The sequence below is a fragment of the Miscanthus floridulus genome, unplaced genomic scaffold (assembly GCF_019320115.1).
Source record: "Miscanthus floridulus cultivar M001 unplaced genomic scaffold, ASM1932011v1 fs_698_4, whole genome shotgun sequence".
Lineage (NCBI taxonomy): Eukaryota > Viridiplantae > Streptophyta > Magnoliopsida > Poales > Poaceae > Miscanthus > Miscanthus floridulus.
This window is the reverse complement of record NW_027097129.1, coordinates 1-24,835: the sequence shown is the minus strand read 5'-3', so window position 1 is coordinate 24,835 and position 24,835 is coordinate 1. Positions and strand designations below refer to the sequence as shown.

Genomic DNA, 24,835 nt, shown 5'->3' with positions numbered 1-24,835 from the left:
CTGTGTGTACTGTGTATTGCAGATCAAAATGCCACCATATATCCACCTACTGTTCATCTGTCGGTGCACACTGATCCAATTCGTGTGGCTGCAATGATCAGTGGGTTAAAAACTGTACGAACTTACTACGCAGGGTGATTTTTGTAATTTTTTTCACGTTGATCCGTACGCCCCGTAGATCGCAATAATTTCATCAGCAGACAATGGGACGAACGACATGTTGTGGTAGGCCACAATTTCGACGTTCCTGTGTGCATGCTTGACAAAACTGTGGACTGCTGCCTGCTGCTGGACACTAGATCCATCTTGTTAATGCTACGCCAACCAGCAGCCAATTAATCCATTATCATGCACCAACTTTTCGTCCTCGGTCGAAGGCACTTCGTGCTCCAGCAAAAAGGGTTAAAAAAGACATCAAACCTTTTGTTTTGTCCTCGAATTGAAGGGCATTATTGATATCAATCCCATTATTTTGCACGAACACGGACCACCTGAGCACTTTAAATTGTTTCGTTTAATTTCATTTTCGCTCCCAAAATTTGCCATTTTCACGGCGTCAATCGGCTACGCGCAATAATTTCGTCCCATCCAGTCTAGCGGACAAACGGTACGACATGCAGGCCATAATTTTGACGGGCCAGTGTGCATGACAAAACTGTTGCCTGCTGGACGTACACTTGCGTCCATCTCGTTACGCTTACGCACCAACCAACGTCCCAAGAGTCCAAGACTCCCAATGTCATGTACCCGCTGCCACTTTGTTTGATGCAGGGCAACAGATCGTTCGGTCCATTAAACTCGGCAGCCCCGTCTTGAGGTTCGGCTGAAAAGTGCTTTTCAACATGAACATATCCAGCTGTTTTTTGAGCAGCAGCAGCAGTATCGCCACCACTGCTTATACAGCTATACTACTACTAGTATTTTGGATGTTTTTTCATAATTTGGTAGCGTAGGCTTTGGATTAGGCCGCCACAACCAACGCAAAAAGGTGCTCTCATCCCCAGGCCTAACTTTGCTGTCCGGTTGTTGACGTGCATGGACCACACGAGGTAGGTTCCGTTCCTATATATCTCTCCGCGACCGCCCATCTCGGCAAGACGGCAAGATTGCCGTGCAGCTCACGTACGAAACCCGCCCGGAAATAATTTCACAGGATCAAATCAAACCATCCCTTCGGCAGAGGAGCCAGGCCCGTCCGCGCATGGGCCAACTCATGCGGCCAGCCCGCCCCAGCCCAAGCCGGGCCAATTTCACGCGGGATCGGTCGAAACGACGAACCACCACCGGCCCAGCACAGCCGTAGGGTTTATTAGCATCTCCCACCGCCCCCGCAGTCCCGCACTCCTCTTCTGTCGCGCCGGCCACGGGCCACGGGCCACCACAGCGCAGAGCAACACAGCAGCCGCCTGCCTCGCCGCCGCAATGGCCGCCTCCGCCTCCGCTGCGAGATCCTTCCTCCGGTCCAGCGGCTCATCGTCCCTCCGCAGCGCGGCGGCAAGAGCCGCCTCGCGTGCCGGACCTGCTCCACTGCCGAGGCGGCTGCCCACCTCTGCCCCCCGCGCACTCCTAAGGTGCCCACTATCTTAGGTTTTGGGCCCGTGGAGCCGTCGTATTTTTGTCCTTTTTTGTTTTGGCTTGCTCTGTTTGAAATTGTTACTCAGATATATTATTGTCTGTTGTTTCGTTCTTAGGTCGCCGGTGGAGATGAGCAGCGTGTGCCTGGAGTCCCTGATGCCCATGCACAGCGCCACGGCTTCGGCGCTCATGACGTCGCTACTCGCTGCCCCGGCTTGCAAGGGATTCGGTTGGCTATCAGAAGGTGATTTGCCCTGGTCTCAGTTTCATTTCCTTGCTTCGTAATGTTGGATTAATTTGTTATTTACCATATTTGCTTGTTGCCACCTAGGAGACAGCTTAAGCCCGATCAAAGTTCACACGCTCACCCGTTTCCTTCGTAGATGCATACCTTTTAGGTCATCCAGAGTAGTGGTAAAATTTTGATGTTTCTGCGGGTAATTTTGGTCTCAAGCATGTTGATTGCTGCAACAAATTTAGCAAGGCAAGTTAATGCTGTATGACCAAACAAACAGGCTATCACTTTTTCCTTGATTGACATTCAAGCTCCCACAATGGAACGCCAACCTGATTCTTCTACTTCTGTAAACCTAATTTTTCTGCTCCCGTGTCAGATTTAGTTTAATTTATTAAATGAATACGAGCTCACATTGCTCTGACTAGGAGTACTGAAGCTCTGCACAAGATAATTTCCGTACCATTGTAGGATGTCCTAAAAATATGTTATCATATACATTACATATTTAGCTTACATCAGATCACCTTTTACATAAAACCAGCTTTACATCCTTTTGGAGTCCTTGAGTTTGATTGCTCTAGATGTTTTTCATATTTTCCCTCTATAACATAGCCATTTTTCTAGTTAGACAAGTAGTTTCAAACATTTTTATATGAACAAGGGTAGGATAGTGTGTGACTTCCTTAAGCAGTTCCTAAGGTTTGTGCCTATATGTGTTTTTAGTTTGCCTTTAGTACCCGTCTCATTACCACCATGGAAACCATAAACTTTTTCTAATTCAAAACTGAAATATGGTAGCAAAGTTTTCATATTGAAATTAATCTTATACTTTCCACATGGCCATTGTTGTAGGTCAAGATAGATGAACTTCAGGGACCCAAAAGGTGAATAATTTTTAAAGATTCCATCAATAATAACTGTTGATGGCTAGGTTCCATCACTAGTTCACGTGTCAGAATGATTTGTGGAAAGAAGAGCCCGCTATCTTTATCTTATGGAATTGCATCTAAATTCATCTATTGTGAACTACTGCACTTGCACATTAAGATGTACAATATGGAACAAAAGAAGTCTGCATTTTTATAAGCCATACATTGTATTGAGCCAGGTATTTTTATTGTTCCTTTGTGGAATTGCAAAATGCTTTACCTAGAGCTGCTGTGCCACGATTGTTGTGCCGTGTCTAAGATTCCCATTGTCACTCTGAGTGATCTCTTATTGATTTTGTGGACCTTTTGGCCAAACGAAAGATTTCTTTCCTGTGTGGACTTTTGCCTGTGGTTTGCTGAAGTCGAACTATTGGTGGATTTAATAATAGCGTTTATAAATTTGAATGTAACATAATCATTAATTACAAATTTGAGGAAAAAAAAGGAGACTGATTCTTTTGTATTGGCCCAGTTGGTAATGATGACGTGTGACAGTCTCTAGATGGAACGTAGCAGATTATTATCCCGTCACCTCAGATCTACAGGTCCGTTCCGATTTGAAGGAACATCCATGATAAGATATGTTTATTACAAATTTCTAGCAAATTTCCATTTTTCTTACAAAATGTCCTCTGTGCTAGTTGATTCTGATAGGCATAGCGAGTAATAATGAGGTTATTTCTCCAATATAAATATTGTTTATCTCTGTACTGTATGTTTCTTGACTTTATTGCATCTCTATAGGCCTGTGATTAGTGCGGTGGAGGTCATCTTGGATGAAGACTAGACTGTGCTATTTGTTTTGCCATCTCTGTTGCCTTGGTTTTGCCCATTATAAATGAAACATAGAGCAAATGTTGCTTTCATCACTGCAAACTTTTATGATGCTAGTTTAGAGCTTGAGCTCAGATTATTGTGTTTCTATTTGTAGATGGATGATTTGTCGTTATTGGAGACCTGCAGTGATGGTATCTGGTCTGGATTATGGAATACCTCGTGAATTTAAAGTACTTGGTTGGCGTCCCAGTTAACATGTTTTGTGCTCTGGGATTCCAGTTTGTATGAAATTTGCAGAATTGTTCATGAGATTTATTTTGGCTGACTAGCTGTCAAAAAGACTTTGGCCTTGATGACCTGCCTGATCATGTAGATCTGGAATGAATAAACTTGATTAAATGATTTTGGTCATCAAACTTTAAAACTAGGTATCATCGAAACCGACTACTTTGGCCCTAGATCGCCACCCATATGTGAGGAGAAAAACACCGTAGCCGCTTGCATCAACTATTGCGATGCCTTCAACATCAAAGCCCGTGCATAGGGCTTTTGGAGGATAATCTATGTACGTAACTGAATAAACTATCTGCAAGGGAGAGTAAACAAGTTTTTTTTATTTAAAAAATCATTTCTGCGTAACCAAATCGACCAACAAGTTGCACCCAACATAATTATAGGTTTGAGATCTTCTGAAACCCTCGAACCCAACTCTCAAAAAGTTTAGGAATACTACGAGGCTGGGGGAGATTTAACGTAACTTATATACAACCCCAAATTGCCCGTGCAAAGCGGCATTCAAAGAAAAGATGCTTAATTGTCTTGCTCTTGTGACGAAAGCAACACTTATCACTGCCTTGCCAATTGCGTTTTGCTAAGTTGTCTTTTGTTAAGATAAGTCCCATTTGAATGTACCACATAAAAATCTTTATCTTCGGTGGGGCCTTTGTTTTTCATATGATTTTGTTTAGGTTTGGCACATCTTGGTGGATCAAAGCCGAATAATGTGACTTCACCGAGAATTGGCCTTTTGGGTCCAAGTTGAGTAGAACACATCTTGATCTTGAGTGAGCCTGAGATTAGCAACGCGAGGAAACAGATCATTCCAGGCTGTTAATTTAGGGCCAATCAAATGTCTCCGTGAGAAAAGTGGTGAACTTAGAACCTATGCTACACTTTGTTATGTCTAACAATGTTATATAGGCAAGGATACTGTTCGCTTAGAGATGAATTTTTCAGCCATTTGTTCACCCAGAACCACACTTAGGAACCGTCTATAATTACAAAGGAGCCAAATTGAAGGAAATCATGTTTGACCTTCATGAGGCTTCCCCAGAAATGAGAATCCCTACTTTCACAAAAAAACTTGGGATAGCGGCTTTGAGCCTAACTACTTGTTCCTGATTATTTGTTGCCAAATCCCATCCATTGTCAGCAGCTTGAACAACCATTTGCTTAGGAGTGCAATATTTTTCAGTTCCAAATCATGGATTCCTAACCCCTGGTCCTTAGGATGACAAAGTATGCTCCACTTGGCAATTCATACTTATTTGGTTGTTACTTTGCCAAAAAAAAAAACCTAAACCTAAAATAATCTAACTTCTTAAGCACTCCTCTTGGAATTGCAAAGAAAGACAGCATATACATGGGTAGACTACTCCGAACCAAATTAATCAGGGTTAGTCCTTCCCCGGTTGATAGATGTTTTCCTCTCCAGCTGCTCAATTTCTTAAAACGTTCTTCCACCTTGTGCCAATCTGCATTCATTAGCTTTCTGAAATGAATCGGAATTCCTAGATAAGTCATAGGAAAGTTCCCAGATTTACATAAAAAAGCTCGGTATATTTGTCCTCTTCTTCCTTGGCTTCTCTTGAGCAGTATATTTCGCTCTTATGGAAGTTTATTTTTAGATCAGATGCCTGCTCAAAAGCATAAAGTAGTAGTTTCAAGTTTCGAGCTTCATGTAGATCATGTTCCATAAAGAGTATGGTGTCATCAGCGTATTGTAGTATTGATAAACAACCATCCACTAGATGGGGCACCACACCACTTATCTGACCCTCTTGATTTGCTCTCTTAATAAGTATGGCCAACACAGAAGAGGTGCCAAATGGTCTCCTTGTCGGAGTCCTTCCTTTGTTTGGAAGTAATGCCCAACCTCATTATTTACATTGATTGCTACACTACCGGCCGAGATGAAGGTTTGCACCTATTGGATCTATTTGGGCGAAAAGCCTTTCATACGTAATGGAATAGAAAAGGTCATCTTATCTTGTCATAAGCTTTCAAATCTTTCTTGAAAATAACCCTGTTTAAATTCTTTCGATGAAGTTCGTGAATCGTCTCATGGAGCATAACAACTCTTTGAAGGATATTTCGTCCTTCAAGGCTAATACAAGGTGAAGGATATATAGCACGCAAGCTACTGATGGGAACAAAATAAGCTCTCTTTTGGTGCAACTCTGCCTGTGCGTGAAAGAAAGAAAGAAAGCAAACTAGCATGAACAACTCCATTAATTCACGAATGACCACCCTATTCAAATCCAGCGATTGATAAGACACATCCAGCAACTATCCATTTTTGGCAAAAAAAAAAAAAACCACAACTTTTTTTTCTCTTTAGAAAGTTACAATGTTATATGCATAACTTAAACGTATAACTTACTACGCAACAAAGTTATGCGCACAACTTATATATATAACTTACTATGGGATAAAGTTATACGCATAACTTGTACGTATAACATTTTCTCCACATAACTTTTACGTATAATTTTTATGAGATATAACTTATTGGTAGGATTTAGTCAATATATTTTTAATAATATTTGTAGACAACTTATCATAACAACTTTCGTATGTAACTTTTGAAGTCTAACTTTTGTTCATAACTATCAGTGGGTAAATTTAACACTTTTTATAAACTAATTTTAAATCTAACATCGTTTTTTTTAAAACTAATACTTTTAGCCGCGCCTATTGCCATGGCGCGGCGAAATGCATGTGCCGCGCCATGCATGGTGGCGCGGCAGAAGGCTGATGTGGCGAAGACCGGGGCCGCTGACCGGTGACGTGGCAGGGTCTGCCACGCCACCGATCTTGGCACGGCAGTGATGCGCCACGGCGCATGGCGTGGTAGTACCTAGACGGTTTAATCGGAACTTTCCACGTCAATAGTGGGAGTTACTCTACGTATTGCTTGAGGTAAAACCAATAGTGGATTTGTTTCTGCCTTTTGTTGAATCTTTTTCACGGCTCGATAGAGAATTTGATAAGCCAATGATTTTTTCCGTCTTTCATAGTACGGTTAACCACCATGTTAACTAATCGATTACGAAAAATTAGATCGGATTTTGCGGTTCTTTTTTTTGCAGTACCTCGACGTGACATGAGCATGAAAGAGGTTCAAGAATCTATTTTCTTTTTATAAGGGCTAAAAACGAATCACTTATTTTTTGGCCCCATATTGTAGGATCGGCAGCGATGCAACTATGGACCCCGGCTTCCTCGACCCCTCGCGCAAGACGTCGGCCACTGGCGTCGAGATAAGCCAGGACTGTCGGTTTCCGAACTAGTTGCTACTTAACCTCGCCGGCAGTGCTACCGCGACGCATTGAAACGAATATGAAGCAAATAAATACAGTCCGTGCGCAAGTTGACAAGCTGCCACATAAAATTTTCATTGGTTTAACATAAGTTCGACATAACATAACCAACTAAGCCTGCAAGTTTCGGATGCCAATATTCGTTCGACCTAACAAACTAAGACACAGGAGTGTAAGGATCCCTCGGACGCCTCTGTCTCTTCGGATTTGTTGGCAACACATTGGGAGTGTAGCCAACATCAGTGTGGTCACGTTGCCGGTGCGTACGGCTCGTACCCTGCAAGTATATGACACGCACGATTACTTATAATCTTTATGATCGCTAGTTCATGGAGCCTACGTATTTTAAGAAACTACATTTGTTAGTACCTATGAGGCTCCTTGGGTACCAAGCGGGGCACCACCTAGCTGACACATGTCGATCTCGTTCTGCGGTCAATCGTCCCACTGGCCGTGCTGTCTGCGAAAGCCTGGGTCATCGTCGTCCTCAGTTGCAGGGTCCTTCTTAGCGCTATGATGTGGTGGTGTATGCACTGCGGAAGTGGCACCTATCACCGGCTGAGAAGAGCCGGCTGGTGTCCTCAAAGAGGCTGAAGACGTGCCACCCGACCGCGCCGGGAGTGGCGGTTCCACATAAGGAGTGTCCATGCAGCTTAGCGTCTGAGCTAGCTTCCTACAGCTCTTCTTCACCTTCTGCATTAATAGACGTTAAAGTTAGTGCATTTCCTAAACGCATATACACTAAAGAAACATTTTGGGAACAGACAAGTTTATGTTTACCTCCACAAAAGCCTCAAGAACGCCTGGCCCTGTCCTCTAGACTCGTGAAGCCAGAACGCTGCTTCGTTGGACATCCTTGACAATTGTGTCGCCTAGGTACAAAAATGCGGTTGGACAGTTTTAGTACACATATTTAATACCAAAAGGATAACAAATTGTACCATTCAAGTATCTTACCACATATCTTAGAAGCAGGGCTCTCTGTAGCTGTGTGTCCTCCCTAGTGACAACGTCATACACATCTTCAATCACATCTTCCTCCGAGTCCTCGTTAATCGCCTCCTCAGTGTATGGGGGCTTGATATGTGTTCTCGTAGACCTATGAAGCCACCGTAGGTACTCGTCGAAGGTGTACTGGTCATGTGGAGGACCCACATAGATCGGCTATCATTCCCTAGTCTCCCACAAGTGGATGTGCGCGTTGTGTGTCATGCGCCAATCCTTGGTCTTGTACCTCTTCCTGCGGTCATACCTACAACAAAACAATGTTAGTTGTACCACACACACCTCTGAATTGTAGCTTTGTTATTAATCGATAATGCACCCGTGCAATCCTTGGTTGGTGGAGTAAAGCGGTGGTGGGTAGCCTGTCATTCTTCCAAACTATCTGCAGACCCTGATGGGCAAGTGAATCTCGACCACGTGGAAGAAAATAAGAGGGACGTTGCAGCGATACTCGTCTAACTCATCCCTAGTGATAGGACTGAGATAGTACTGGAGCTCCAGAGCATCCCAAGGACACCAATGCACCTGAACATTTCATAATTGAGTTAGGTTGTGATATAGTGTATATTGAACAAGACACATATATGATAGTAAAGAGAGCGTAACCTGGTGTTGTGTCAGGACATCGAGACCGTCCATGTACTCCCTATACTTGCGCCTCGCATTCCCTCTAACTAACACTACTTCCATCCAGATATACAGAGCTATAGGGAGTGTATCCTGCCCGTTCCATTGCTGCATTGAACACGATAATGAATTAGCCATTAATAATCTCATCATATGTAACTGCCTCGAAGAATATAGTGAACCGAAGTACTTACCGGTAAACCAGTATTAAGGGGCCTCCCAATGGACCATCATTCCCAACACTATAAGGACGAGATGGTGGACTAGAGGGGGGGGGTGAATAGTCCTTTCTAAATTAATCGTGTCGGCTTACCGAAACAAATGTGGAATTAAAACTATCGCTCTAGCCAAGACTACACCCCTCTATCTATGTTCTCTAGCACCTTGCAAAGATCCTCATTAAACAATTAAGGTGCCGGGCTAGCTAGAGCTCACCTAATCAATTCTAGAAGCAAGGTCACACAAACCTATACCACTAGTACTTCAAGCAATGGTGGAGCTCCTACATATGCTAGTAAGCAAAAGCACAAAGCCACCTAAGCTCACTAGCAATGCTCAATAACAAGGCTACACAAGTCAAATTATAGAGCGCAAGTTACTTAGTTACACAAACTAAGCAATATGACTAACAAGGTTACACACACCAAATTAGCCACGCAAGGGAGCTGTCTATGCTACACAAGCTAAAAGTTAACTAGCAAGCTACACAAGCTAACTAATTACAAGAGCAACTACACAAGCACAATGTATATGAAAGTAATACAAGCTTATGTTGCGCGGAAAGCAAACCACCGAGAAGATGATGAAGACAATGTTGACACGGTGATTTTCTCCCGAGGTTCATGTGCTTGCCAACACGCTACGTCCCCATTGAGACAAGCTCCAAGGTTGCCCCCGGTCCTCTTGCTAGTGGTGACCCGCAAGTCACACTCTCCCACGTGGAGTGCTTACCACAAGCTCTAGCACTTGATCCGACCAGACCACTTGTCACCCTTTGTGTCTCGCTCTACTAGAGTTGCTCTTCGCGACTCCCGCGGGCCGAGCACAATGCCCCTCACAAAGCTCTTCTCCGGAGCACCACACAAGCTTCTTACGGGCTTCGACGGAGACCACCACAAAGTCATCTAGGAGGTGGCAACCTCCAAGAGTAACAAGCACCACCGGCTTGTAACTCAATCACCTAGTACCACTCGATGCAACCTCATGATGCAATCGCACTAGAATCGCTCTCACACAATCGGATGATCACTATCAAGCATATGTGAGATGGAGGGCTCCCAAATACTCACAAGCATGGGCACAAAGTCCCCTGAGGTGCTCAGCACAAGCCATGGCCGAGACCACCTTCTATTTATAGCCTCATGGGCTAAACTAGCTGTTACCCCTTTACTAGGCAAATTCCGGGACGACCAGACAGTCCAGTCAGATTGACCGGACGTAGGACCTCAGTGTCCGGTCAATGGATGGCTGCCACATCATCCCTAACTTCAAATAATGAGCGCTCGATCTCAATGGTTAAGTTGTGACCAGACGCAGCACAGTGTGTGACCGGACACAGGACCCCAGCGTCCGGTCACTTCCAGTAAGGTTCCACTCGTGACCGGACACGTCCGGTCGGTCACGATCGGACGTAGCATCAGCGTCTGGTCCTTCTCCAACTTTTCTACATCGCCTACATCATCGTATGTCACCCTAACTGGATGCACCCTGCCAGCGTCCGGTCATTTTTAGCGCCAGCGTCTGGTCGAAGACCGACGCCTGCACGCTCTCTGCCGCCACTGACCAGATGCAAGACCCTAGCATCCGGTCACCATGTGATCAGCGTTCGGTCCACTGTATGAGACCCTGTCTTTTCTGTATAGGGCGTCGGTGGAGTTTCGAACCTTTCTCGCCTCCGTTTCATCGCCAAGTTGATCCACATCAACTCCAACTTCATCTCCTTTATAAATGTGCCAACACCACCAAGTGTACACCACCATATGTATGTGTGTTAGTATTTTCACAATCATTTTCTAAAGGATTAGCCACTCAACTTGCCACGCCACTCAATCCTCATGACGATGCAAAGTTAGATCACTCGAGTGGCACTAGATCACCGATATGCAAACAAGTTTGCCCCTCTTTATAGTACGGCCATCTATCCTAAATCTAGTCATCAACTTCTCTACACACCTATGACCGATGAAATAAAATGCCCTTGGTTATACCTTTGCCTTGCGCCTTCCATTCCATCTCCTCCAATGTTGATGCAACACATGCACCAACATGATCAACAATGATATGATCTACTTCATATCATCACATGATCATATTGGTTCATCGATCTTTACTTCACTTGCTTTTCACTGTTGCCTTCGTCCATCGGCGCCAAGTCTTGCTTAAGCTTCACCGCCATGCGGTCCATCGCTCCAAAGCCTCCAACTTGCTTCACGCTTGCAACCAGTCCATCAAGCCAAATCATGTCTTGATCTTCTCCACCTTGATCACATGACTCAATGTCATGTCTCATTTGTAATGAGCTCCTTCATCATCACATGTGTGAGCTTTGCAACATCTCTAAGCCATTTTCACCTCCATGGCATATGTTGCTCACACACATGTACCTATAGACCAATCACCTGTGTATCTCACATAAACACAATTAGTCCACCTAGGTTGTCACTCAATTACCAAAACCACACAAGGACCTTTCAATCTCCCCCTTTTTTGGTAATTGATGACAACTCTACAAAGATATGGAAATTAAGCTCTTTTGGATTCATGTTGCTTGCCCAAGCAATTTTGCCATGTGAAAATGATTTTGGACAAGTGCCACAAACCTGAGATGGTAGTATTAGCTCCCCCTACATATGTGCTAGAGTGTTTGGTTTGAAGTTTGCACATATGCATAGATTGGAAATGTGGGAGAGTAATTACTACCGAATGATGCTAAGGTGTATAGAGTAAACCTTTGAAGTGTGATACCAATCGGAGTTGCACCTTTAAGTTCATCCTTAGCACCATGGTTAGCTAGATAACACTTGGAAATAAAAAGCACTAGATACCTCGTGACATCAACATTAAAAGCAAGGTACTAGCATTACTTGAAAAGCATACCAAGTGTCTAGCTATCATCCTATGCATGCTAGTTTTCATTTCATCAATCAAATTCTACAGCTAGCATACATAACACAAGCATGCATATTGAATTTAATAACTTATGCAATGCAAGCAAGCACATGAATATGCACATATCAAATGCAATCAATCAAAGTTCATGAGCTTGCTCCCCCTACATGTGTGCTTCCCTTGTCCATCTCTTTTCTTTAATGTTGCTCTCTCTTTGTCCATGTCCATGTCCAACCTCTCCAAAGCTTTCATATCTTATCTCTCCCCCTTGTACAATTTCAATCTTAAAGCTTTCATATCTTTGTACAATCTCTCCCCCTTTGTCATCAATTTCCATAAAAGGTGTGCTTCTTATTGATGCAAAGGTATGCATTTGGGGTAGATGGTTGAGGCTTGAATCTTGCATTTTGATTGTTGGAATGACACCACTTGTAGATACCACGTGTAACTTGTACCACTTGTATCTTATGTAGGGCTTCTTAGGATACCACACATAGGATCTTTCATCTTGATATCAATTTGTATGACACCTCCCTCTATGTGATAGCATGGGTCATCCATTTGATACACTTGAGCTCTTGTAGGTGAGGGATGCATTCTTCATTTGATGATCACTTAAAGTTGAGGATCACTTGTGGAACCATCGTCTTGCATGATTGATACCATGTGTAGATGTGATACCACTTGAAAGAATCTTCTAGTATGGAACCACTTATTAGATTTATTAATAAAAACTATTTCTTAAACATTTGCTGTCTTCATGAGTATCACTTATAGGATATCACTTGTGAGTTGATCTAGACATCACTTGTAGATTCTTGATGAAATACTTGAGTCTAGATACCACTTGTAACAAACAAACTAGATATCCATTTGCATTGTCGTCTTGCACTTGTACTCTTATCACTATCATGAGCTTCTTAAACTAAATTGATTTGCCTAAGCTTCCAAGTTTGGTTTGAACCAATGACAAGCTTCTTCACACCTCTTGCAAGGGTTATCTTGCCAATGTTGTACTTGTCACTTGTTGGCAATCCAAATTAAATCAAGTACTTGGGTTTACTTAGCTCATGAACAAATTCATATACCAACCACTAGATCAATTAATCATTCAAGCAATAGCGGTAGGCTATGAATGTAAAAATTTCATTTATTACGCATGATCCTATGAAGTATGTACTATATGCACTAACCGCATACTAGTAAGGGATGAAATGATCATGCATATTACAATGATACCTTTGCTATGTTGGAGTAGAGGATGGTCATATAGATTTCAATTCATTACTCTAATAGCAATGTGAAGTCTAATTATAAGCTTAGTGAAGACCAATAGATACCATTTTGAATTCTATTCTTCACCCATATGAAATGAATACCACTTATGATCAAGTACACTTTCTTATTGTGGCTGGCTTTCTTCATCTTATGATCAATGCTTGCATGAGAGCATCAACGTGAGAATACCAATTGAAATATTATGATTAGCTCTCTTTTGGGTGTTGCTTGCTTTTCTTGGTCAACCCTTTTGATTGCTTCAACTAAGCATCTCAAATATTTCTTGGATCACCACTTCCATGTTAGCCTTTCAAGTACCACACTTGGTTTACCTACTCATAGGTGGCAAGCCCCTACAATAGGGAGAAGTGACCTCTCTCTAAGAACCATTCTTGACACTCACTTGAAATAACTTGATTGATTGATCCAAGTTATGGACTTAACTTGATGAGTAACCTTGATTCCTTATTTAAGTCCTTTTTTACCTGTTTAAGTCCATTTCTTTCCACCAAATGATTTCCAATAGTCACTAGAACTTAAACTTTATCTTTATCTTAAGTTTCATCTTGATCTTCTAATTTAAGTATCAAATGTGTGTAAAGTACACTCCACAATCAAATGGCCTTGTACTCTTTGCTTGTCATGCTTCTAGATCATCTCAAAACCAAACTTAGGTACCTCAAACACTTGTAAACATGTTTCCAACTTGAGGACCTTTCAATCAAAGTGACTCTAGATCAATTCAACATTTGTCACTTTTCTGGCAGATTCTGTACTCTTCAAAGAAATAAGCATATCTCCCAAAGTACAAATCCAAATACCACAAAATTTGGTGGAGATGTGCTTCACTAAGTTATCTAGTAGCTTGGTTAGCTCATGATCATCCAAGTAGCAAGCTTCAACTCAATAATTTGCTAGCCATTAAATATATCCAATGAATCACCAACAACTTGAATATGACACTTGTATGTTGTAGCACTTTTAGACTTCACTAATTGTTGGCTTGGCATTGGGATAGGAATGCACTAGGCTTCACATCTTGACTCAATATATGATGATCGATATGAAATCAATTGAATCAAGCCTCCAATGCCGATGGTACCTACAAACAATCATCCACCTTTTGATGGTACCCAAACAATTTTGGGTCCTCTCAAGTTAGGAGTAGCATACTTAGGCAATGCCTTAGTATGAGTATCGGGATATTTTGCAATAGCAACCATAGAGGTACCATTACCATCCTTCCTAAGTATAGAATCATCTTCAATTGAAATAGGCTTAGGAGTGTTACCTAGGGGACATGAATGTGTCATGTGTCCCCTTTCCCAGCATGAGTAGCACTTTCTCTTTGTTTAAGCCTTTTCTTCCTTGCTCATGTTGTGCTTCTCATTGCCTTGCTTCTCCTTATTTGCTTGAGCCTTCTTCTCAAGCTTGTTTGGACAACCCAAAGCTAGGTGGCCCAATGTGTCACAACTATAGCACCTCATGTGAGCAATCTTCTTTATTTTCTCTTCTTTGTTCTTGCTCACATGCTTTGTATCTTGATTCATCCTTGGATGCATTGCTCTTTCTCTTGCTTTTCCACCCCTTCTAGTTTTCTTCTTCTTTATCATCAAATCACTACCATCTTCATGGTTGATCTTGACTTGCTCTTGGGTGTCTTCTCTTGCTCAACTTGTGGCTTTAGTTGAGGCTCTTCTAGTTGCTTCACCAATTGTTTGGTTGGGCATATTGAGGTAAGATGACCCCAAGTGTGGCACTTGAAGTACTTCACATGCTTGAGCCTTTCTTCTTCTTTTATCTTCTTGAGCTTCTCAATGTTAGGGCAACCATTTGCAAGGTGTCCCGCTTCATGACACCGGTAGCACATGATGTGAGAGAGCTTTCTTTGTTGTAGCTTCTTCATCTTTCTTTCTCTCTCTCTCTTTCGCCCTTTGTCATCTTCTTCTTGAAGCTAAGGCCACATTTGTCATCATAGTTTCTTTGAGTCTTCAACATGTGCTCAAAGGTGACTTTTGAGTTATAGCACCTCTCTAACTTATTGCTCAAATTCTTCACTTCATTTTTGAGTTCATTGTTCTCCTTTAAAAGGTTAGTCTCATAAGACATAGATGTAGAACAAGCATCTATATACGAAGAACATGGCATAGCTAATAAATCATCGCAAGAGGTGGATACAAGCTTCTTGCCTACATCACACGGGTCAGCAACGATATGTGATTGATCAATTGACCCATGTGATGAGCTCTCACTAGTTTTAGTTTTTTCATTAGAAATCTCCATAGTGAGAAAAGCATGGTCTTGTACCAAGTTATCATGAGCAACACTAAGTTCCTCATGAGCCAATTTTAGCTCCTCATGTGAACAAGTAGTAACATAAAGTAGATGCTTTTGTTGTTCACATGTGTTCTTTAGAAAAGAGTTTTCATTTTTAATTTTCTTGGTTTTAGCCATCTCTTTTTCTAAAGCTTTGATCATGCAACCATATCTATCTAGAAGCTCCTCATATGAATCAAGATCAATCACATTTGCATTAGATACCTTAGTGTCACCTTGTGACATGAAGCAATGTGATGTAGTTGGAGAGCTTAAGGAAACATCACTCTCATACCCCGAGCATGATCTATCATTGTCACCATCAAGTGTGCATGGCGTAGCATCATCATTGGCATCACTTGTCGCATCATCATCAATCTTGTCAAGTGATCTTGTGATATGATCATTATCATCATCACTTGACCATGAGATAGAGCAATCTTTCTCAATCACCACATTGTGATCATGCTCGACACACTCATGTGCCTCCTTCTTTGGCTCATCATCATCATCGGAGATCATCGCATACTTATCATTGAGATAACTCCAAATCTCATGGGCGATCTTCATATCAATGATCTCTCCAAAGATGTTATCATGCAAGGTGTAACAAACCGGATTTTTGAAGAAGCCAAAAATACGAACTTTTTAAAACTTCTCATGCAAATGTGTGAAGCATATAGATACTAGGTCAAACAAAGAACAATTTATAAATAAATTGTTGCATACATATAGTGTTGCTTGTAGGAGTTTGTTGGGGGTTCCTTAGTTGGTTTAGGGTTTTGTGTTGGAGAGCACAAGTCCATAGCCAATCCTTTTGACTCCTTCTGGAATCTCTCATGAATCTCTTGACCTAATTTCTATAATCAGCCAACTATCTTTATCAACTCAATGCCCATGAGTTGCCCACCCTTGACATAGGCCCCACCACCCCTAGTTGACCTCTAGTGGACCCCACTAGGGGGTGTACATGTTGGCGACACATGTATACAATATAGGAGCCTTGATTTATTTAGAAAATAGGAAATAGAAATAGAAAAAGAAAGGAAATGGAAGAGGAATATGGAAAAGCCATCTGGCCTAGCTTGTGGCCTGTCCATCTTCTTGTCCCACTAGCGCACAGTAGGCCTAGCTCGCTTCCCCATCCTCCTTGGCCCAGCTCGCCAACAGCAATAGCAGCCCAACAACCTCGATCCGGCTCGCGCCCTCCTCTACTGGCCCACGCGCAGCCACAAGCAGGCCTGGCCTGACTGCGCGTGGCCCACGCAGCCAGCCCACACGCCACCACACCATCGTCTTTCCCTGTCTCGCTGACGGATGACCCCTGATGTCATCCCCCTCCTTCGGTCCCCCCTCTCCTCTGTTTTGCGCCCAAAAGCAGAGCACCGGCACATGGGAAGGATCCCAGGCCCTAGCGCCACTTCCCACCATCCGTGCCGAGCCACCAACCCTGCACACCCCTGGATGGCTGCCACGATAGTGATCCATGCCACCAACCTCCCCAGCTGGCGCCCACCTGCCGCCATGATGTGAGCGCAATGGCCCACGCGCTCTACAGCGCCCCTGCCACTGCCGTGCCTTCCCTTGACTAGCCCGATCGAAAACGAGGGTGCCAAGGCACCTTCACGCCCCACCGTACCAAAAACCCTAGCTGGAGCCCCCTAATCGCCCTACACGTGTCCCTGCCCTGTTCCCCGCCATCCGCCGCTTGCCATGATCGCCGCTCCACTATAAAAACCTAACCCTAGAGCCCTAGAGCTCTCCCATTGCCCCACCGCCACCTTATGGCCATCCACTACACACCCGAGCCAAGAGAGAAAGGGGAAGAAGAGGAAGAAGAAGGAGCGCCGAAGCCGCCCAACATTGCTGGTGTCACCAGAGTGGAGGACGTTGCCTCGATCAACCACGTCGACGCTGCTACTCGGCATGGCACAACATTGTCTCGACATGGCCACGACACTCCAATGCGCCACTAGCCCATCCACCCTGCCACAACGGTGAGCCCTGCCTTTTCTGCCATGTTCCGCCCTCGCTGTTGAGCGTGTCACGATCGCCGATGCCGTGTTCCCGCACCTGGGGGATGCATGGTCGGAACTCTAGCCCCATGGCACACTAACGCACACACGTACACAGTACCAGAGCCAAGACAGCCCCCTTTCCTAGCCCCGGCATTCGAGAACGCCGGCATGTCCTTGCCCCGTGCCCGCACGGCCACCATGGCCAAGACCACCCTTGGCCCTACGATGTTCTGGTCATCTTGGGCCGGTAGAGTTTCTCCAAACTCCACCGATGAACTCGTGTGGCCAGAGAATGTTCCAAGCACCTCACCGTCGCTGCCTGGCCACCGCTGCCATGGCTGACCATGCCATGGCCCCGTCGCTGCCTCCATTGCGATAACCGTGCCCGGCCGAGAACCGGGGAGCTGATGCACCCCTAGAGTCTCGCTGGTGAACCGCTGCCACCTCACTGTCTCCCACCGAGCGCCCTCACAAGACCACCAACTCGCCCCCGTGCGCGTGAGCTCATCACCGGCGACGGCCTCCACCCTGGGAAGAGGAAGCAGGGGAGCTAAAGTACCCCATCACCACATGCGCTGGGTGCATGATGCATCGCACTCAGCTGCGCCCACATGGACGTGGTCCACCACGGACCCGCTCTGTGGTTCATAGACCCACACCGCGTGGTCCACCATGGACCAACACCACATGGACCGACTGCTAAGGGCCTAGACCGAGCCACATGGCCTCCCTCCCTGCGCGACATGTGTTTGGGCTGGCCTAGCCTAGACCGGCCCGTGACCTGGCCCACAAAGCCCGATAAGAGCCCAACCTACAACCGGGCCCCACATGTCAGTGACCAGTGCCGAGGGCCCACCTGTCAGCAGCGGTTTAGCTCTGACGACGCCATGCTGATGTCATGCCGAAGATGAGACCGCGCCAGCATTGGGGACTTTGAAAATCTCTCCGACCACGTCGGCGACCGCTCTGGCCACCTCCGCGATCTCGCCGACCACTTCGGCGATCTCACCGACCACGTTGGTGGGCTCTCCGACCACTTCGGTGACCTCTCCGACCACCTTGGCAATCTTTCCGACCACCTCGACAACCTTTCCGACCACCTCAGCGACCTCTCCGACCACCATACCAGCTGATACACCACTCCAAGCCCTACATGCCATGTAAACCAGTCACAGTGTGACACGTGTCAGCCCTGAATAAATCAGCCTTAATTATTTTTAGAAATGGATTTAATCTTTGGAAAATCATAACCAATTCATACGACCTCAGAGAAATGTGAAACCAGTTCCCACATTTTTCTAAAATCAAGCTCTACGCCATGGACATGTCCTTGTCCACCTGTTTTATGCCGCACAATGCGAGGCCAATACTCGCCTCTCTTTTTAGACCTGCGGCCTGGCCCTACCGTCTTGCGAAATGCCTTCGTCGCCAACCCTAGCTGTGTTTGACAGTAGTAGGCACATCTTAGCCAGTCGCTGCCATGCTCGGCCAGCCATAGCCAGCCTTTGGCCAACCATAGCCACTTGTAGCTAGCCACACCTAGCCACAGCAAGCCGTAGCAAGCCACAGCTAGCCACAGCAGGCCGTAGCTGGCCTCAGCTGGCCAGAAGAAGCCACAACCCTCCGGGATAGGTTACAACTACCCTTAGCCATCCTCACCTTTGCTAAAAGGATGAATCCTAGTTGGACGCCATTCCCGATGCCGATAAAAGCCCTCCCTTCGCTCTTTCATACACTCGATCTTTCACCTGTCATTCACAACCTATGCCTATCTAAATCCACATATGCCATGCCCTTATGCAGGTTCCCTTGTTGCTATGGAGATGTGCTACTCTATCCGTGTGGTCGTGTCTTAGCTCTTATGTTGGATTGTCGGGATTCTTGTTCTTATGTTGTGTTTGTTTGCCTAAGGACCATGCCTTCAAGCCGGTCGAGGGATAGTACCTCGTTCGACCATTTCGATTGTGGGTTCACCCCACCGTGGCCGTAATGGCGAGCATAACTCGCTCCCTCATTTTTAGTTGTCTCTGACGTACTACAATTATTAGTAATCCGATTCGGCCCTAGGACCTGGCCATTGTGGACTGAACATTGGTGCGGATATCACCCGCACACAATGAGCCCTTTGTGGCCTAACTTAGAGGACGAGTTGGGATATGATGATTGTAGAAGACAGATGCCAACTTGTGTAGGATAAGCTCATGGCCATGAGTCCCCTCGCCATGACCATCAGGCTCTACCTCCTTTCACCTGTATTTACCCTAGCCACCTTATATGATTGCACCACCTTGACCATAGCATTCCTTTGGATCTAAGCGGTGACAACTGCACTGCTATGAACCGAGGGAATAGCATTGTGCCATTAGTTGCACGGCCGTGATGCCCTGTGAGTTGGTTTGGATTGTGGGACTGTATCTCTTCTCTCCAACCTTTGTCCATTCCATGACAAGTTGGTCGAAAGAGTACAGACTCCATTCTTCTCTCTCTTTGGTTCTCAATCCTTGTCAACCCAGTAAGATGTGGATTGAGCCCCTTGCTTGTTTGGTGTTTATTGCACTCTTGATTCCATTCCTTTGATTCCTGTCGGCTTCTAGGGCGAGTGGATCAAAGGAAGGTGAATCTCGTGTTCTTCTCTTTTGGTTCTTTCGTGCTTAAGCCCTTGTATGTTTGTACCCAATTGGACCATAGCATTTCTGTGGTTCTGGCGATGACAACCGCACCGCTAAAAACCCTAGGGTGTCTTAGTGCATTTAGTGCACCTAGGTCTTGGTACCCTACCAGTGGATTGGGCACTCATGTCCTTTTGTGTGTTGCTCCTTTCCGATGCCTCGTCCTTTGCCATGGCATGTTTATAGGAAGGAGTAGACCTTTGCTATACCTTTCTCTCTTGCCCCACCCTTTCTTGGTCCTCGTCAATTACAATGGCATACGGATTGAGAGAGACCGGAATTGTATAGCCGCTCCTTTCGATTCACGTCAATTTCTATGATGCCCAGATCGAAAGACCATGAGCCATGGTGTTTGCTTAGGATGAGCTGAGGTCTTGGCCATTTATCTTGAAGCTATATAGGTCAACCACAGTTGGCCCGGGAAGTAAAGGCTAGGCCTTGACTTAAGCCCGTGCTTAGTGAACAACCACTCCTGTTTCTTTGGCCCATGGATCGGACATTAGCCGAGAGGGCCAAGTCATTTCCTCTTTGTGTTCCTTCTGGGTCTTGTTGCCTTTTTAGAATATTGTTTGTTCTCTTGCCTTGAGTGTGTTTTGGAGGAATTTGCCTCGAGGACAACGTTGGATCGGAGCCCGATGGAGAAGGAGAAGTGATAGACGACAGGACCCTAGGAAGAGGAGACCTTGCTGATCGACTACATCAACTAACGAAGATTTGTACCACTACTACCTCGACATCGCAGGTGTCATGGCAGCACCCTCTTTTAGAGAAACCTATTAGACATTGCATAATATCTAGAACTGCTAGCGCTTTATATTTAATCATTTGCTAGTATATTGATGCATGCTACTACCTGAGCCATCATCACCCTGATGCAACCCACTCTACCACGTCACCCTACTTTGCGCATTCGCTCACTTATACATGCTGACTTGCCTACTTGCTTGTATATTACACCACTATACTTATTATTAACTTCACTTCGCATTATATCGGGGATGTGATGCTGGTGGTGAACCCCTGGGAATGGTTGGGCTTGGGAAGCTAGACTCGGTGGTGTATGAGCGTGTTGCGTGTGTGCCTTAGGTGTGTGGAGAGTGAGGGTTGCGTCGACCGATCTAGAATAACAACGAGCCTAGGGCGAGTCTTGCCATGTGGTGCTACCTGGGCACTTGGATATGGAATACCTGTGGCAGGTAAATGGTAATTGGAGGTGGCCTTGGGTGTGAACCTATGATGGGAGGAGCCTAGGGTGGAGGTGCTGTGGTGGCATGTAAAATAGAAACCCTGATGAAGACATTCTGGCTTGGTCAATCCCTAAGGACTTACTAGTACTCAGACTCATCGGGAATCCTTTACATCCCACTCGCCCTATATGGTGCGGGATGGTCGGACTACTTGGTAGAGCGATGCCACTACTGCTAGGCGAACATGTGCAAGGAGGTACAGGGCGCGCGGTTTTTCCCCCACACCCTTTTGAGACTTCAGGAGGCCTTGTGGACCCGGCTCTTGACATCCGGAGGCCCCGGCTCTGTCTACGACTCACAGTATCAGCCATCCTAGACTAGACTTTGGATGTTCTAGGTCTGAGAGGTAGGGTGGCATCGTTCTAGGCTAGCAAGCGACCGAAATTCTACCTAGGAGATTCTAGACTCCAAGGATGGCTAATCTTGTGGGTATGTAAAACCTCTGCAGAGTGTATGGTTGATCGATCGATACATATGCCGACTTGTCGGCTATGGACCTTTCCTGGGTTTTGCTTAAACTAGATAGGAGATGAGTCCTTCTTTCCCCCCTCCAGGGTTTGGGGTATTACCCGGTCATGAGCCTTGGGGCTACGGGCCGTTGAGACAAGTGCCGAGAGGGAGTCGGCCTGTCGACCCGAGTGTGTAAGATGAGATGTGGTGATGGTGGAGATGGATGGGCTAGTGGATGGATATGGATGGATGTGGGTGTGGGTGGATGGGAATGTGTCAAAACTAGATATCTTTAATATATTATTGTTTGTTTACTTCTCATGCGCTAAGGATGCAAACCACAGCCAAACATTAGGATCGCCAGATCCCTTGTTTTTCTTTTAGCTAAAGCTCATCGGTGCTGACCATGGCCCGCACACATCTAGCGGTGTGCAGATTTCCTGCTTCTCAGAGGTGTTAACTTTAGAAGGATTAGGAGGTCTCGTGCCTAAGCTCAAGTTTGGTTCGAAGATGGAATCTACGCAGCACTACGCCAACTCTGATGATGCCCGTGAAGGAGGAGCCTTCACTCGATAGACTTCCGCTAGATTAACTCTGTAATAAGTGTGTTCCTCAGTGATGTAATACCTTTTATCTTATAATCTTATGATGTATGACTATGATATCGACTGATATAAGATAATATGATGGAATCGACTATTGGTTTCATCATATTATAATTCATTCTGTGGATTTTCCCTTTGCGGAAAATTGAGGATGTTTCACAAGGATCTATACATGATGTTAGTAGCTTGGATGTCGAGATCTAGGAATTTCTCTTGTGCTTGAGTTAGATTATCTTCATCCAACACATGAGAAAAGCCTACATCTACCATCCACCACATTTGAGGGCAAATAAACTTAAAATTGCATATCATCCAATTTTTCCATTATGTAAAGTGTGTGCCATCAAAAATATGTGGACAATCAACATCTAGCCCATAAGCCGCCATCCTCTCAGGTTAGTGAAGACCACAAATGAGAGACCTAGCTTTGATACCACTTGTAAGGTCGAGATGGTGGACTAGAGGTGGGTGAATAGTCCTTTCTAAATTAATCGTGTCGGCTTACCGAAACAAATATGGAATTAAAACTATCGGTCTAGCCAAGACTACACCCCTCTATCTATGTTCTCTAGCACCTTGCAAAGATCCTAATTAAGCAATTAAGGTGTCGGGCTAGCTAGAACTCACCTAATCAATTCTAGAAGCAAGGTCACACAAACCTATGCCACTAGTACTTCAAGCAACGGTGGAGCTCCTACACATGCTAGTAAGCAAAAGCACAAAGCCATCTAAGCCCACTAACAATGCTCAATAACATGGCTACACAAGCCAAATTATAGAGCATAAGTTACTTAGTTACACAAACTAAGCAATGTGACTAACAAGGTTACACACACCAAATTAGCCATGCAAGGGAGCTATGTCTATGCTACACAAGCTAAAAGGTAACTAGCAACAAGAGCAACTACATAAGCACAATGCATATGAAAGTAATACAAGCTTATGTTGTGCTGAAAGCAAACCACCGAGAAGATGATGAAGACAATGTTGACACGGTGATTTTCTCCCGAGGTTCACGTGCTTGCCAACACGCTACGTCCCCGTTGAGACAAGCTCCAAGGTTGCCATCGGTCCTCTTGCTAGTGGTGACCCGCAAGTCACACTCTCCCACGTGGAGAGCTTACCACAAGCTCTAGCACTTGATCCGGCTAGACCACGTGTCGCCCTTCGTGTCTCGCTCTACCAGAGTTGCTCTTCACGACTCCCGTGGGGCGAGCACAATGCCCTCACAAAGCTCTTCTTTGGAGCACCGCACAAGCTTCTTGCGGGCTTCGATGGAGACCACCACCAAGCCATCTAGGAGGTGGCAACCTCCAAGAGTAACAAGCACCACCGGCTTGCAACTCGATCACCTAGTGCCACTCGATGCAACCTCACGATGCAATCGCACTAGAATCGCTCTCTCACATAATCAGATGATCACTATCAAGCATATGTGAGATGGAGGGCTCCTAAGCACTCACAAGCATAGACACAAAGTCCCCTAAGGTGCTTAGCACAAGCCATAGCTGAGACCATCTTCTATTTATAGCCCCATGGGCTAAACTAGTCGTTACCCCTTTACTGGGCAAATTTCAGGACGGCCAGACGCTCCGGTCAGATCGACCGGACGTAGGACCCTAGCTTTCGGTCAACGGATGGCTACCACGTCATCCCTAACTTCAAATACTGAGCACCCGATCTCAATAGTTAAGTTGTGACCGGACGCAGCACAATGTATGACCGAACACAGGACCCTAGCGTCCGATCACTTCCAGTAAGGTTCCACTCATGACCGGACGTGTCCAGTCGGTCGTGATCGGACGTAGCATCAGTGGTCGGTCATGACTCCAACTTTTGTGCGTCGCCTACGTCACCATACGTCACCCTGACTGGACGCACCCTGCCAGCGTCGCCAGCGTCCGATCAAAGACCGATGCCTACACGCTCTCTGTCGCCACTGACCGGATGCAAGACCCCAGCATCCGGTCACCATGTGACTAGTGTCCAGTCCACTCTATGAGAGCCTATCTTTTCTATATAGGGCACCGGTGGAGTTTTGAACCTTTCTCGCCTCGGTTTCATCGCCGAGTTGATCCACATCAACTCCAACTTTATCTCCTTTATAAATGTGCCAACACCACCAAGTGTACACCACCATGTGTATGTGTGTTAGCATTTTCACAGTCATTTTCCAAAGGATTAGCCACTCAACTTGCCACGCCACTCAATCCTAGCGACGATGCAAAGTTAGATCACTCGAGTGGCACTAGATAACCGATATGCAAACAAGTTTGCCCCTCTTGATAGTACGACCATCTATCCTAAACCTGGTCATCAACTTCTCTACACACCTATGACCGATGAAATGAAATGCCCTTGGTTATACCTTTGCCTTGCGCCTTCTATTCC

General features: G+C 45.2%; 1 protein-coding gene across 6 annotated transcripts; it reads left to right on the top strand.

Moving 5' to 3' along the window:
- The first annotated feature begins 1,342 nt into the window (after window positions 1-1,342).
- On the top strand, window positions 1,343-3,918 carry LOC136532741 (protein NUCLEAR FUSION DEFECTIVE 6, mitochondrial-like). 6 transcript variants are annotated; one of them, XR_010778300.1, is made up of 5 exons: window positions 1,343-1,571; window positions 1,692-1,819; window positions 2,666-2,697; window positions 3,215-3,287; window positions 3,487-3,918. XR_010778300.1 is itself a non-coding variant. In XM_066525336.1 (4 exons), the coding sequence occupies exons 1-3, from the start codon at window positions 1,423-1,425 to the stop codon at window positions 2,677-2,679; spliced, it is 291 nt and encodes a 96-aa protein (XP_066381433.1). In that variant the 5' UTR covers window positions 1,343-1,422; the 3' UTR covers window positions 2,680-2,697; window positions 3,674-3,918. The 6 variants fall into 6 exon arrangements, 5 of the variants coding, with proteins under 5 accessions (XP_066381433.1, XP_066381432.1, XP_066381435.1 ...); XM_066525336.1 differs by lacking the exon at window positions 3,215-3,287 and having other exon boundaries at window positions 3,674-3,918; XM_066525335.1 differs by lacking the exon at window positions 3,215-3,287.
- Window positions 3,919-24,835: the final 20,917 nt, after the last annotated feature.